We start from the raw sequence: 14279 nt of genomic DNA on the forward strand, positions 1-14279 counted from the left end.
GAACAAATTGATGCATGTGATGCAATAATGATTTTTGGGTACATGGATGGTCATTCCAGTCATCTTCCTTGATTAAATTATGGGTGCAAAATCGAATGTCTACAGAAGTAATGTATCCAGATTTGTTTAGGGGGCTTGGTTTGAACATGAAGATTTGTCTAAGTTTGATGGTCGGATGGTGAAGTATACACACAACCATTTGAGAAAGGTTGAAGTATACTCGGGAGCCCATCGCCGTTGATGATGACGATCTAGAGGGAACGACCCAACCACATGATGACGCGTTGGTAGTGACAACCCAAATTAGTTGTTTTAATAGTGAAGAGGGTGTTAGTAGACCAAGGAAGTGGCACTAAAGTGATGTATCTAGATCTGTTTAGGGGGCTTGGTTTGAAAAATGAAGATTTGTCTAAGTACGATACACCCTTGGTTAGGTTTGATGGTTGGATGGTGGTCCCCGAGGGGCAGATCTCACTCCCCGTGAACATGGAAGGAAAGGAAGTGATGGTAACCTTTATAGTGGTCAATTCATTTTCACCGTATACGGCGATTCTCGGAAGACCATGGATTCATGCAATGGGAGCAGTTTCGTCTACATTGCATAATAAGGTCAAATTCCATACCGGGCACGGTATTACTACAGTAAGGGAAAATCAACAAGTAGCCAGACAATGCTTGGTATCTGCTGTTAACTGAGAGATTAAGCAAAAGGAGTCTGCCAAGGATGTTCCCTTATAGCAATTACAAGAACCCCAGGAGGAAGAGGGGTCTAGTTGTGCCAAGGAGTTGATAATGGTTAGTATTTTGCTAGATGAGAATAAGAGTTTTTAGGTAGGTGCAGGAATGTCTGATGAGGATAAGGTGGAGTTGTTGTTGTTACTTGTACAAAATGTAGATGTATTCGCCTGGAGCCCTTTCGAAGCACCCGGGGTAGATCCAGAGTTTATAGTGCATAGGCTTAATGTAGATCCCCTCTTTCCACCCAAGAAGTAAAGGCTGAGGAGGTCGGCTAAAAAACACGTTGAAGTTGTCAAGCATGAGGTAAAGAAGTTAATAGAAGCAGGGGCAACAAAGGAGGTTTTTTTTCTCGGAATGGTTAGCAAATACCGTGGTGATGAAAAGAAGAATGAACAGTGGAGGCTATGCTTGAACCGAGCATGCCTGAAAGACCCTTTCCCTGTACCAAAAATTGATCAACTGGTAGATGCAACATATGGACACCCAAGGATGAGTTTCCTGGATGCTTTTCAAGGTTACCATTAGATCGCCCTGGCTACCAAGGATTAGGAGAAGACAGCGTTCATTTCTCTTGATGCTAACTATCATTACACTATGATGCCATTTGGTCTAAAGAATTTTAGGGCTACTTATCAAAGGATGATGACGAGAATGTTTAAAGAAAAGATTGGGCATACGGTGGAGGTATATATTGACGACATGGTGGTGAAAAGTAAGAAGGAGCAGGGCCACATTGATGATCTTAAGGAAGTGCTTGAAGTACTTTGGCAACACAAATTGCGTCTTAACGTCGACAAATGCACCTTTGGGGTGGGGGCTGGCAAGTTTCTCGGGTACATGATTACTCACCGAGGAATAGAGGTTAATCCCGACCAAATTAGTGCTATAGAATGCCTTAAGTCGCCAAACAATCCAAAGGAGGTCCAGGTGTTGACGGGCATGCTAGCTGCGCTAAACCGGTTTATCTCTAAGTTTGCAAATCGGTGCCGTCCATTCTATCAGCTTTTGAAAAAATGGAAGAGATTTAAATGGACCGAGGAATGTGAAAGGGCCTTCCAGGATTTAAAGGAGTATTTGATGCGGGCACCAATGTTGTCGACTCCACTGCCCAGCAAGGATTTGTTCATGTATCTTTCAGTATCCAAGCATGCTGCAAGTGCCACGCTATTGAGGGATCAAGGAGTGAAACAACCAGTATACTATGTTAGCAAGACCCTGGTCGACGCCAAAAAAAGATATTTGCCCCTAGAGAAGTTAGTGTTAGCCCTAGTGCATGCCACACAGAACTTGCCCCACCATTTTCAAGCTCATATCGTCTACGTGCTGACCGAGTATCCCCTACAGTCCTTGTTGAAGAGATTTGATTTTATGGGCAGGATAGCCAAGTGGGGAACCGGGTTGGGCTCTTTTGACATAAGGTATAGACCCAAAAGTTCAGTGAAAGGGTCAAGTCCTTATTGATTTTGTTGCAGAATTCTCCCCAAGAAGGGAAGTGGAGATCGTTTGCCATGTGGAGATCCAGCCGTGGAGAGTATTTGTGGATGGTGCGTCTAGTGCACTAGGGGTTGGGGCAGGAATTGTTATTATCACACCGAAGGAGATAAGGTTGGAACATTCCTTCAGGTTGGACTTCAAGGCTTCCAATAATGAGGTTGAGTATGAAACCTTACTTGCCGGACTAAGAGCGGTTTTGGATTTGGGTGCACGAGAAGTGGAGGTTTACTCGGATTCTCAGTTGGTAGTGAATCAGGTGCAGGGAAGCTTTGAAGCCAAAGATCCCCGGATGATCGATTATTTGCAGTTAATAAAGTAGACTATGAAGTAGTTTCAAGAGGTGAAAGTCGTTCAAATTGCCTAGGGAGTTCTGTGGCTACATTGGTGTCATCACTAAATGAGGAAGTTCCGCGGCTGATCAGGGTGGAGGTCGTGAAGGAACCCAGCATTGATGCCAGGGTGAGTGTCTCAGTGGTGGCAATGTCTAGGCCTTGCTGAATGGACCTGATCATTGATTTTTTTTGCCGAAGATCAAGTGCCGAAAAACGTAAGGGAAGCAGACAAGGTACGCCGCGTAGCTGCTCGGTATTGGTTGTCGGCGGACAACATTTTGTACCTTAGGTCTTTTGGACCGTATCTACGATGTTTGCACCCGAGCAGGGTTGATGAGCTCTTGACCGAGCTCCATGAGGGGGTCTACGGTAGTCATGTTGGGGGACACGCATTGGCCCACCGTGCAATGACCTAGAGATTTTGGTGGCCAAATATGTCTGAAAGTACGAGCAATGTTAAAAGCACGCCCCTTTGATACATCAACCAGCAGGAAGTTTGAACCCTATTAGTAGTTTGTGGCCTTTCGTATAGTGAGGGCTAAATACTATTGGTCCATTCCCTCGGGCTACAGGAAACAGTAGATTTGTTCTGGTTACCGTGAATTATTTCACCAAGTGGGCGGAGGCCGAAGCATTAGCTAACATCTGGGATGTAGATGTTAAGAAATTTGTATGGAGAAACATAGTAATGAGATTTGGAGTCCCTAAATCCTTAGTATCTGATGACAGGTTGCAGTTTGACTATAAAGCCTTCCGCAAGTTCTACAGCGACCTCGGTATTAAGAAAAAGTATTCAACCCCGGCGTATCTACAGAGCAATGGTCAGGCCGAGGCTGTTAACAAAGCAATTGTAAATGGGTTGAAGAAAATGTTGGAGGGGACTAAAGGGATATGGGCAGAGGAGTTGCCGAACATATTATGGGCCTACAGGACAACCACTAGAAGGTCCACAAGAGAAACTCCTTTCTCACTGATGTACGGAGGGGAAGCCGTAATATCGGCTAAAATAAGCTTATGCAGTGCTCGGGTTTCAAGATTTGTTCCTGCCGAGAATGAAGAGCTAATGGTGAAGCAACTTGATTCATTACAAGAATGCCGAGAATCAGCAACCATAAGGTTGGCCGAGTATCAGCAGAAGCTTGCTCACTAATACAACAAGGACGACAGAAGTAGGGAGTTCAGTGCCGGAGATTTGATACTGCGGAAAGAAGTGGGGACTACACGAGATCTCAACGCCGGAAAGTTGGCTCTGAATTGGGAAGGTCCTTATAGAGTTACTGTTGATGCAGGTGCTGGAGCATATTACTTGGGTTACAAGTGATGTATTATTGTTGTATAAAGAAAGATGTTTGTGCACGTAATATACATAAGTCAAATTTCCATCCTTATCTAACTCTTCTCTTATTTATCTAAGGATGAAAACCCATTCGGTTCGACCAGGTCACAAAATAGGTGGAAACTTTATCTACATTTATCTAAGGACAAAAACCTATTTAGTTTGACCCGGTCACTGAACAGGTGGAAACCTTATCTACATTTATCTATGGACAGAAGCCTGTTCAGTTCGAGCCTAATCATCGAACAGGTGGAAACCTTATCTACATTTATCTAAGGATAGAAACCTGTTTGGTTCAACCCGGTCACTGAACAGGTGGAAACCTTACATCTATCTTTTCTAAGGACGAAAGCCTATCCTCGGTTTGATCCTCATCACCAAATAGGTGAAAACCTAATATCTACTTCCTCTTAGGACGGAAGCCTGTGCTCAGTTCGATCCCAATCACCGAATAGGTGGAAACCTAACGTGTATTTTCACTGACAAGAACCTGTGCTCGGTTCAATCCCGATCACCAAACAGGTGGTAACCAAATCCCTATTTTTTCTGTAAGAACAGAATAAGTCTCTAAAAGAGGTGAAGTCCTTATCCCTGCTGTGCTTAAGGCAACTATGCTCGGTTGAGGCAAATCACCAACCAAGAGTAAATCTTAATTCGGTTTCATGATAGCTATAATTGAAAGAATAAAATATAGCAAAAATAATTTAACAACAATGCAAAAATTATTCATAAAAATAACCAAAGTAGATGTTCTGTCACCATATCATAAGTGACTAAGTAAACTAAAATAAACACAAATTAAAATAAAACCATTGTTCTTTCACCACGTCCCAATGACAAGAAGCAAACTAGCTAAAACAAAAAACAAAGGCAAGACAAAGTAAAGAGAAAGATAAAGTAAATGAATTAGGCAGGTTAAACACTTTTTCATGCATAAGCGGCAGGTTGGGTCTTTACGGCAGGCTAGGTTGATGCATCCCTGGCGGGCTAAGCAGCTGAGTATGGTAGAGTTTGGGCGGCTTGGCATATTGGGCACCAAAATCTGAAGGTGGCAATGAGACCATTTGTAACGCGGCATCAAGGTTGCTGGTGACTTCAAGATCAATTGACTCCGCATAGGAATCAATTCTTGCACCAACTCCTTCATGCTGGGAGTGTCCTTTTCATCTTCGGCATTGGAAGGATCCTAAACGGGAGGAAGAGGCCCTGAAAAAGGTATTTGCTCAGGATTCCTCAGCGGGGAATCATCAGGCACCCCCATAGCTTGACGTGCGGCCATCCATCCCTCCCCGACTCGTGCCTCCGTGCTTGGTAGACAATTGGTTCCACGGAATTCTCGGCGTTCGTGAAACCGGCGTTGTACCACTTGTCTTCGCAAGCTTCAAGGGCAGCTTTTAGATTTGTAATCTCGTCAACTTGCGCCAAGTTCAGACTTTTCATTTCAGCCAATTTGAGCTCCATTCTCCCTAGCTTCACCTCCATTTTTGTCAGCCTCTGCTCTGCCAGCATCCGAGCCTTCTAGGAAACCTGTGCTTTCTTCTCGATAGCCTCGGCAGCCTTGCCCTTGTCTTTCGCTGTGGCCACAACAACGTCCTTCAAAGCCTTCTCCTAGTCAACATCCTCAGCAGCCTCCTTCAATCGATCATCTATCACATAAGCCAATTGTGTGACCTGATAGCACAACAACAATAAACATGAGAAGAAAGGAAAAATGCAAGTGCATTCATGCAAGGAAGAAAGAGTAAAGTATATTACTGCTATTTTGTGCCACTGCAACTGGGCAACTAGAGACCCATTAGTGCTGCCCGAGAAAAAGTGCACATCCTCAGGCAGTTGAAGGCCCTGCGCAGGCTTTGGGTGATTCGGCCACCTTTGCCTTATGCCCAAATCCTGACACTAGCCGTCACAGAAGAGGCTCATTCCCAAGCTTGAAGATGGTCTGCCAACCCACTTCTGGCCGGGAAGAGGACGCCACATTAGACCCGACTTATGCGGTTGGTCGAGTGTCACCAGCAGGCTCTCGAATGACTATTCCCCTTAACGCTCGAGGAGGTGGAATTTTCGAAGGAGCATCCCTCGAGCCCCTGGGCGGTTGGTTGGTTGTGCGTTGCCTTTTCTGGGAGTGGGTAGGAGGAGGAGGAGGAGGGGGAGTCTGACTCCTACCTTGGGGTTATTGCTGTTGTGCCGCTGGACGGACGCCGGGCAAAAAACGATCAAGGGTCATTGTCCGTTTGACTACCATTTCATATTCACCTTGGTCGGCTTTCACTTCCGAAGAGTTTACTAACTCGGCTACTGCTTGCTCGACTGGTTGGATTTGGGCTTAGGGCTCTTCAATGGGTTTATGGATGGAGCGATTTTGGGAGACAGTATTTGTTGAACCATCCCTTACAAGTATTAATGACTCCGCCCTTGCTATCCAGGGGTCGAAATTCCGAGCTTCACCAACAGTCGGATTAGGGGGAAGAAGATTAGGATGCCACACGTCAATGTATGACAACAAAAGGTTGTCCACCAGTAAGGCTTGTCTGTAGGGCTGCCAATTGGAGTAAACTAGATTTCAACCAAGTATGAGATGGGATGCCCAAAGCTACCCGTCAGAATTCACAAATATCTCTGACCGGAACACGAAATTTAGATCTCTCACGTGCACTACTCTAACGCCCGGCTTAAACCTTTTGCTTTCTGCACCAAAATAATATGAAACTGGTTAGTGTCTGTTTAAACAAAATAAGCAAGGGTAAAACACTAGATTAAAAACAATTAAAAGTGCTCGGTACCAACCAACGTCAAGTGGCAAAATTGGGCAGGTGAGCTCGTCGGCAAGCCAATTGTCGCTCACTCGAACATATTCTCCCACTGAATTTCTATTAGAATCGGGAAGGCATGATATGAGCTGTACCCCTACATCCCTAACCTTTAAGTAGTAGTCAAATCTAATGTTGCCACATGAACTATACATAAAATTTATGTCATGGTGGTTTAGTTGTAGCCTGTATATCCAGTTTAATCTACTGACACAACTTACAACTGGGTAAAAATTAGGGGAAGTTGGTCTGGGCATAAACCACAAAACCCAAGGGTACCAAGTATGAGAGGGTCCACTAGAAATCTAACCCCTCCCTCTAAAATGGCCATCAAAGTAAAAAACACTATGTTAGAACCAAAGCGTCGCTAGAGAGCAGTGTTACCCTCGTGACAATAAGCAACATCTACATCTCCAGGAATATCATAGATGCTCTAAAATTAGCCAAGGACACTTCAGTAGAAAGAAGATGTGAATAACCCATTCTTAACTCTAGAGTGAGGGAAAAAATTGAAAAAGAGAAGGAAAGAGTAAAGAAACTTACTATGGGCTCTAGGAATTGGTGATCTTGGTCGAAAAATCTATGCACGGGAGGAGTATGCTCAGTAGAGAGAAAGTTGAAGGAGAGAAGAAGTAAAAAGTAGTATGAAGAATTAGAAGAAACTATTTATAGGGCTAAAGCATTTTATGAAAAAGAAGGGGTAAAATCTTTTTAAATTATTTTTCGTAACTCCCACACGAGTGGCCTCGGTTCACGAACCGTCAAGTCATGATTATGGTTAGATTTGACAGTCTGGCATAACGCTCCTTTTAAAAGGGAATTAATAACCGTCTTGTTCATTTAATGGCTGACGATTGGGCTTCTCAGGGAGTCTTTAGCACCTGTTAGATTGTCCTTGATTTGTTCTCGGTAGTCGGACACGAATAAAAAGGGGGCTATTATATGGGATACAATCCCAGGCCCACCGGGCCTTGGGCCTTGGCCCTAACATTATTTAGGATCAAAACTGAGCCCAAACCTCATAGTAAAACCATTTTGTTTCGAATGCATGATAGACAAGCCCATACCGGTCAATTATGACTTGATCGGGAATGTGCTTGCTCGGAGCGGCCATGCCCTCAGCAGCTCAGTATTGCTTTGGGGAGTATCGCTGCCAAGCAATCTTTTGGAGGCAAGAATTGATTCCAATGCCATTACCACTATTTCCAATGGAGCATATTCCTTGTCAGGAATAATCAAATTAGACGCCACCCACACGAGTGAGACCAAAAGCTAATCATAGGCATCCCACCAACCTCAAGCTATAAATAGGAGGAAGGAGTAAAGAGAAGGGGCTGTTAGTAACGTCCCAGTCAGTTTTAAGAAAGAAAAAAAAGAGTGTAAAGTCAGATTTTAATGGACCACATGTGCCCCCCACCTAACCCCACTCCCCACCACTCATTTTCACCCACCTCTCTTCTCTCTTGTTGGCCGTCTCTCTTTTTTCTTTCTTTCATTTTCTTTCTTTTCTCTTTACTTAAACACACACACTCACTTCCACACTCACCCACCGGACTCCATTCCAAATCACACCATCTCACCATAATTTTTCTGGCAAGATCACCAGAAAAATACTTAGGAACCCCTAAGCATCTTCATTCTTTTATTTAAGGTAAAAATTTCTATTCTTTTTGGTGGGTTTTACACTCTTGCTTCAGGTTATTTTTATCTAAGCTTTAATAATGATAGCCATGTGATTTATGAGCATTGGAAGTGATATTTATGTGTTTTCATGTATGGGTTTTGTATTGGTGGAATTATTTGATGAGTGGGTATATAATTTGTGCTAATGATGGCTACTTAAGGTTTATGTATGGTGAAAAATTTAGGGGTTTTAAGTTATAACATGTGATGGTTGGTAAATTTAATTTTTCCATTGCCATTGGGTTTATTTAAAGTTAGTTGAAGTCCTAAATCTCTTGTCTTGAAGGATATTTTGATTTTGCTTTCATAGGTCTCTTATGATGTAGTGTAAATTTTATGGAAGCTAGCCATAATGTTGGAGATGATATTAAATGGGTTAACTTTATAAATTGAAGTTTATGCCTTGTGAATCAATTTGTTGAGAAACTTTGGAAGTGGAATATATTATTATTGATGAGGTTAAATACTAGGCTTGCCTAATTAAGTGCTTATTTGGCAAATCCTAAATTGTAGCTAGATACAATTTCAAGCTCTATGCTTATTGTGATAGGTTTACTTGATATTGTTTAAGTTCTAGCTAATCTCCTTGGAGCTTGGAGAATTAGGATTTTGCGGTTGCGAGGTAAGTAGCTTTTTAATGGAAAAATAACCATGTTGCATAAATGTTATTTTTGGGTTAGACATGCTTTTGGAAACTATCTGTGGAAACTATATTTTCCTAAAAACTATTGTGTCGTAACCTTAATATATTTATGATTATATATGAAAATGCATCATATTTGGTATCACATTTGGGGAAATGCATGAATTGTTGATATGGAAAAATGAGCATCTTTTATTTAACCTTTGATAAGGAAATCATGGGTTTGAAAACCTTACAAACTTTGTGGAAGTTAGATTATTTAAGGCTTTCTTGAAATTACCCAGATATAAACTATGTATTTGAAAGTAATGTAACCTGTGAGCTTTATGTAGTTTTAGTTAGGGGTGTGCGCAGTTTGGTAAGTGTGGTTTTTGTCGAAATTTATTACCGAACCGATAGAGATCGGTTTTTTCATAATTGGAACCAATGCACACCTCCTAGGGTCAGTTTTCTGACCTATAGCGGTGCAGTTTTTTGCGGTCGGTTTGGTCGATTTGAAATATTTATAAAAAAAAACTGTTTTTTTTAATAATAAAAAAATTGGGCTTTCAAGCCCAATATCAATGTATTAACCTGTTCAACTGTTTTTTTATTTAGCAAGCCATCAAAAATCTAGTTACACATAAAACAGAAGCAAAAGAAAAGTCAAATAAATAAAAAAAAAAAGAAGTAAAAATGCAAATAATATTTTTCTACGTCCAGCCAACACACCTAACATATTCCAACTCATACTTATACCATAATTACTATTTACTCAATCAGACACTAACCATATACATTACTCAATCTCAATATATATAACCTAAACAACTATAAGCAGAATCGCCAAGTCAAAATCCCCAATAGTTACACAGTAGTTACACTAAGTGTCTCAAAATCCCCAAGTAAAAAAATATAAAAATAAAAACACAAAAATACTGAAAAAAAATATTGAAAATACTAAGCAATATTTTGAATCATTAGTGATTATAGCTCAAAATCTTTCTCAGTGAATGATTGAAGAGTGATAGCTCTCTCAGTCTCCCTCAAAATCAAATTGCTGGAAAAAAGAAAAAGAAAAAAAAGATGTCAATTCTCATGGACTTAGGAGTATAGAGAGAGAAGAAACGGGTTAATTGTTTGTGATTATGAAACTCACCGGCAGTGTTGCGGCGGACTGGCAGGGGGTGAGCACTGAGTAGCAGTAGCGGTAGCAAAGAGGCGAGAGAGAAAGAGAGGGTTCTGAGGTAGGTTACGTGAAAAGAACCATTTATATACTAGCTAAAATTTGTAACCCTAAAGTAAAACTACGTTGTTTTATTGGGTTTTTTTTATTTATTTTATAAATAGCCCTATTACATTGAAACATTCCATTTCATTAAGTCATATGTTAGGAAATAGATTCATAGCATCATCGTCTTTATTAGAAATTTAGAACTGCTGGACTCAGATCAGAAGAACTGGAGAAGCTGAGAAGTGGAGAATGATATACATACAGGTATCGGTTTGGTTCAGCATGTATCGGTTTAGGATTTTCAGCTCCGATCACCGCACCGCACCAACATCGAGATTCCCTTCGCACTCCGATTGCCAGCATCGGCTTCGTCGGTCGTTTTCAATGGCGATGCGGGACGATCGGCCCCGGTCGGTTAGATCGGTGCCGGTGACCTTCTGTCACCCCTAGTTTAGTACCATGCCATCTGTGATTACCCAGTAATCACCCGATTTGGTTTTCATAGTCTTTGTATAACGGAATCAAATCCAGGTCAGTGTCCTTTCACTTTGGATGACGCGTTCTTCCCTGCTGCCCATGGGGGAAGAGATTCTTTGATTGTGTGTGGGAGGCTACTGTCCATGGGGCCAAGAGACCACAAGCAAGAGAGGTCCTATTTGACGCGCTCTCTCTCTGCTGCCCATGGAGGGAGAAAAAAACCTTGAGGGTATGGGTGAGGCTGTTGTCCATGGGGCCAAGAGTCTACATACCATAGAGGACAATATTATGACAATTGTGAATGGGTGGATTTCCTGACTGGTCTATGTGGTAGTGTGGTATATTTGTGATAATTTACTGTATGTTAGATTTTATGGCTTTGAAAATTATATTGTTAGTGCTCACAGATTATGGTATATAGTTTCAAGATATTTACTTTGAGAAACTTTGTGTTTCATTACTTAATCATTCTTGTTATATTATTATTATTGAAGATGAAACTTGCATTTCCCCTACCCCCATTAATTATGTTGCTTACTGGGCTCTGTCTCATTCCATTATTTTATAAACTTTTCAGAGTAGGCAACAATCTTTTAAGAAAGTTTTTTTTTTTTTTTTTTGGGTGGCTAACAGTAGTTAGACTAACTACTGATGGAGGTTGAACTTTTGAAATGGAGATACTAGATGATGTACATCTTAGAATATGCTTGACTCATTCTTTGTATATTATAATGGTTGTAACGTTATTCCCACTGATGGGACAAGCTGATGATATGTAATTATTTATTTAGACCTCTATTCTTTTGTGACCAATGATCCTTGTAATTATTGCTTAGAGCTCTGACTTACTTTGAGAGTATATTCAATGGAATTATTATGATAATTATTAATGTTGGTGCTTGATAGGATTTATGTGGGTTGAATTGTCAAAAAGGAAAAAAAATGTACAGGTACTTGAGGTGTCTTTCTCATGCATGACATTGTTGATTCTGGGTAAGAAACGGAGAGTGATAGAGAGAGTGTACTATCTAAAAAGAGGATCTCAAAGAGATGAAAAGGCACGTTCGTGAGAATTGAGAGGTGTAAGATACTTGGTAGGGAACTACCCTTAGTAGGAAACTCTAAACCCACCTTACAAATAAGTTGTGAGCCTAATTCTAAGCCTGGTCCATTAAGTATGATTTGGGTAACATATGTTATTTCACTTTAATGTGACAAAAGAGTTGCAAACGGCCCAAGTTTTTACTAAACAGAAAGGAGGTTTCAGTGAAGACAGAGAATGCGGAGTAGATCTTGGATCTTATGTATCATGCTTGGTTGATGACTTGATGGTACTAGGTAGATGAGGACCCATAAAATTTACATTCACATTAAAATGGAAAAGTCGTTTACCATTCTTACAACTATTTTGGTAGAAGAAGCCAATGATCGATATTTGTACCATTGCGAATCAAGCAAGCAGGGCAATTAGAGTTTGCTCATGAAATTATATATCTATTGTATTGTATTGTCTTGTCTTTTTTTTTTTTTTTTTGGATGGGTTATTGTCTTGTCATTTGTTTTGGCAACAACAAATCATTTTAATCTTATCACCAATTTTTAGCCCACGATCACACACACGTACAAGTACGAGTTTGGAGTCTAAATCCAAAGTGGAAAGTGTGTAACTTGGAGAGTGAAAAACGGCCCACTTCTCGCCTCAAAAACCCACCAATCAAATACCTCTACGTGACCCACAATCACAACCATCCCGCCTTTACAAATCTAAATCCAAAATTGAAATTCAAATACAATCTCAAAATCCCTCTTAAAAGTCTTTAATCTCTCTTACAAAGTACACAAACAAAACAGTTTTTTTTCCCCCCTTACTCCAGAAGACTTTCAGAAATGGCGAAATCAAGCAAGGACAACAAAAACAAAGCCACCAATTCACAGTCCAACTGGACCCTCCATCCTCCATACTTTGAGGTCCCTTAAAATCCCTTTTAATTTTTTCTTTTTAAATTTTATTTTTGAACAATAATTTTGATGCTTACTTTTGTTGTTTTTTGTTTGGTAGATGATAAGCGAGGCAATATCAACACTAAAGGACCGGACAGGGTCGAGCCAACAAGCGATAGCGAAGTTCATAGATGACAAGTACAAGAAAGAGTTGCCACAAAACTTCAAGAAAGTCTTATCCGTGCAGTTGAAGAAGTTTGTCAAGTCTGAGAGGCTTGTGAAAATCAAGAACTCTTTCAAGTTGGCTGTGAAAGAGACCCAGAAAAAGAAGGGCAAAGATAACGCTAAGAAGGCCGTGACGCCCAAGGAAAATGAGGCCAAGAAGATTTCAGAGAAGGGGTTGAAGACCAAGAGGCTCAATCAGGTTAAGACCCCAGAGAAGAAGAAAAAGAAGGCGGTGGCGGGTACGAAGAAGATGAAGCGGTTGAGTCAGGTTAAGACTCCAGAGGGATTGAAGAAGAAGAAGAACTTGACACCAATGAAGAGGAAGAGTGCTTCAAAGAACTAGCTAGTGTTGTTCTTGAATAGTGGTAGTAGTAGTAGTAGTAGTATTTATTAAGATTTAAGATAGAAAATGCTGTATTGTTTAACTTCGTTGCTACCTAGGTGCTATATCGTATATACTCCCATGTGGTATTGCTTAAGTTTTCATGTGGTCCATTGGATATGGTTGTGGAATGTGGTTTGTGTTTGTAGTTGATGTTGAATGATAAATGGAATTTATGTTTGTAGTTAATGTGGAATGTGGTTTGTGTTTGTAGTTGATGTTGAATGACTAAAAACAAAATTGCTTTCTCAATCTAGTTTAGTGTGAATTTAGCATGGGTTGGGTTATGTATAGGTTATTCAACCCAATATTTTCTGAGTTAAGAAATCTCTTACTCAACCCAATCCATTATACTTCTTTCTAAAATCTAATTCAACCCAACTCGCACGGATTGAGTTGATTTGAATCATTTGAGTTGGGATCATTTTAAAATATAGGTTTTCATTAAACTATTTAAGTATATTATTCAATAAATAATTACAATTTACACAAATGAGTACTGGTTTCTAATATTATTAAATTAAATTTAACATGCCAAAATATCAAATTAACAAATTTAAACTAAGTCTCAAAAATTCAAAATACATCCATTCACAATTTAATATACATACATACATATATATATATATATATATATATATATATATTTTATGTTAGATTGAGTTATTTGGGTTGGAATTTTGCCAACTTGAACCCAACTCAAACCAAATTACAAATAAAAATTTTCATCCCATCAACCCAAAAAACAAATAGTCCAACATCTGGTCGAAATAAATTAAGTCAACTCATCATGTTGATAAGTTGAAGGCATATTTCTAAGTGTGATTTTCTTTACGCGCTTGATTTTGAATAATTTTGTTGCCCATAGTTTTTTTTTTTTTTTTTTTGCTGCTCAATTGGCTTTTGCTTTAAATGCAGTTCACATTTTCCTATTGCACCTTGTTGACAATAGAGATGCTTGGCCATCTTGGTTGTTATCAGCTTATAAAACATGAATTGATTGCTTAG

General features: G+C 40.2%; 2 protein-coding genes across 2 annotated transcripts; both read left to right on the forward strand.

Annotated features, from left to right (window-relative positions):
* The first annotated feature begins 3252 nt into the window (after positions 1–3252).
* On the forward strand, positions 3253–3714 carry LOC142612295 (uncharacterized). Its single transcript, XM_075784405.1, has one exon. The coding sequence runs from the start codon at positions 3253–3255 to the stop codon at positions 3712–3714; it is 462 nt and encodes a 153-aa protein (XP_075640520.1).
* An 8715-nt stretch (positions 3715–12429) lies between these two features.
* On the forward strand, positions 12430–13460 carry LOC142612971 (uncharacterized). Its single transcript, XM_075785146.1, has 2 exons — positions 12430–12691; positions 12783–13460. The coding sequence occupies exons 1-2, from the start codon at positions 12611–12613 to the stop codon at positions 13230–13232; spliced, it is 531 nt and encodes a 176-aa protein (XP_075641261.1). The 5' UTR covers positions 12430–12610; the 3' UTR covers positions 13233–13460.
* The last annotated feature ends 819 nt before the right edge of the window (positions 13461–14279 follow it).

Source organism: Castanea sativa, chromosome 10, assembly GCF_040712315.1.
Source record: "Castanea sativa cultivar Marrone di Chiusa Pesio chromosome 10, ASM4071231v1".
Lineage (NCBI taxonomy): Eukaryota > Viridiplantae > Streptophyta > Magnoliopsida > Fagales > Fagaceae > Castanea > Castanea sativa.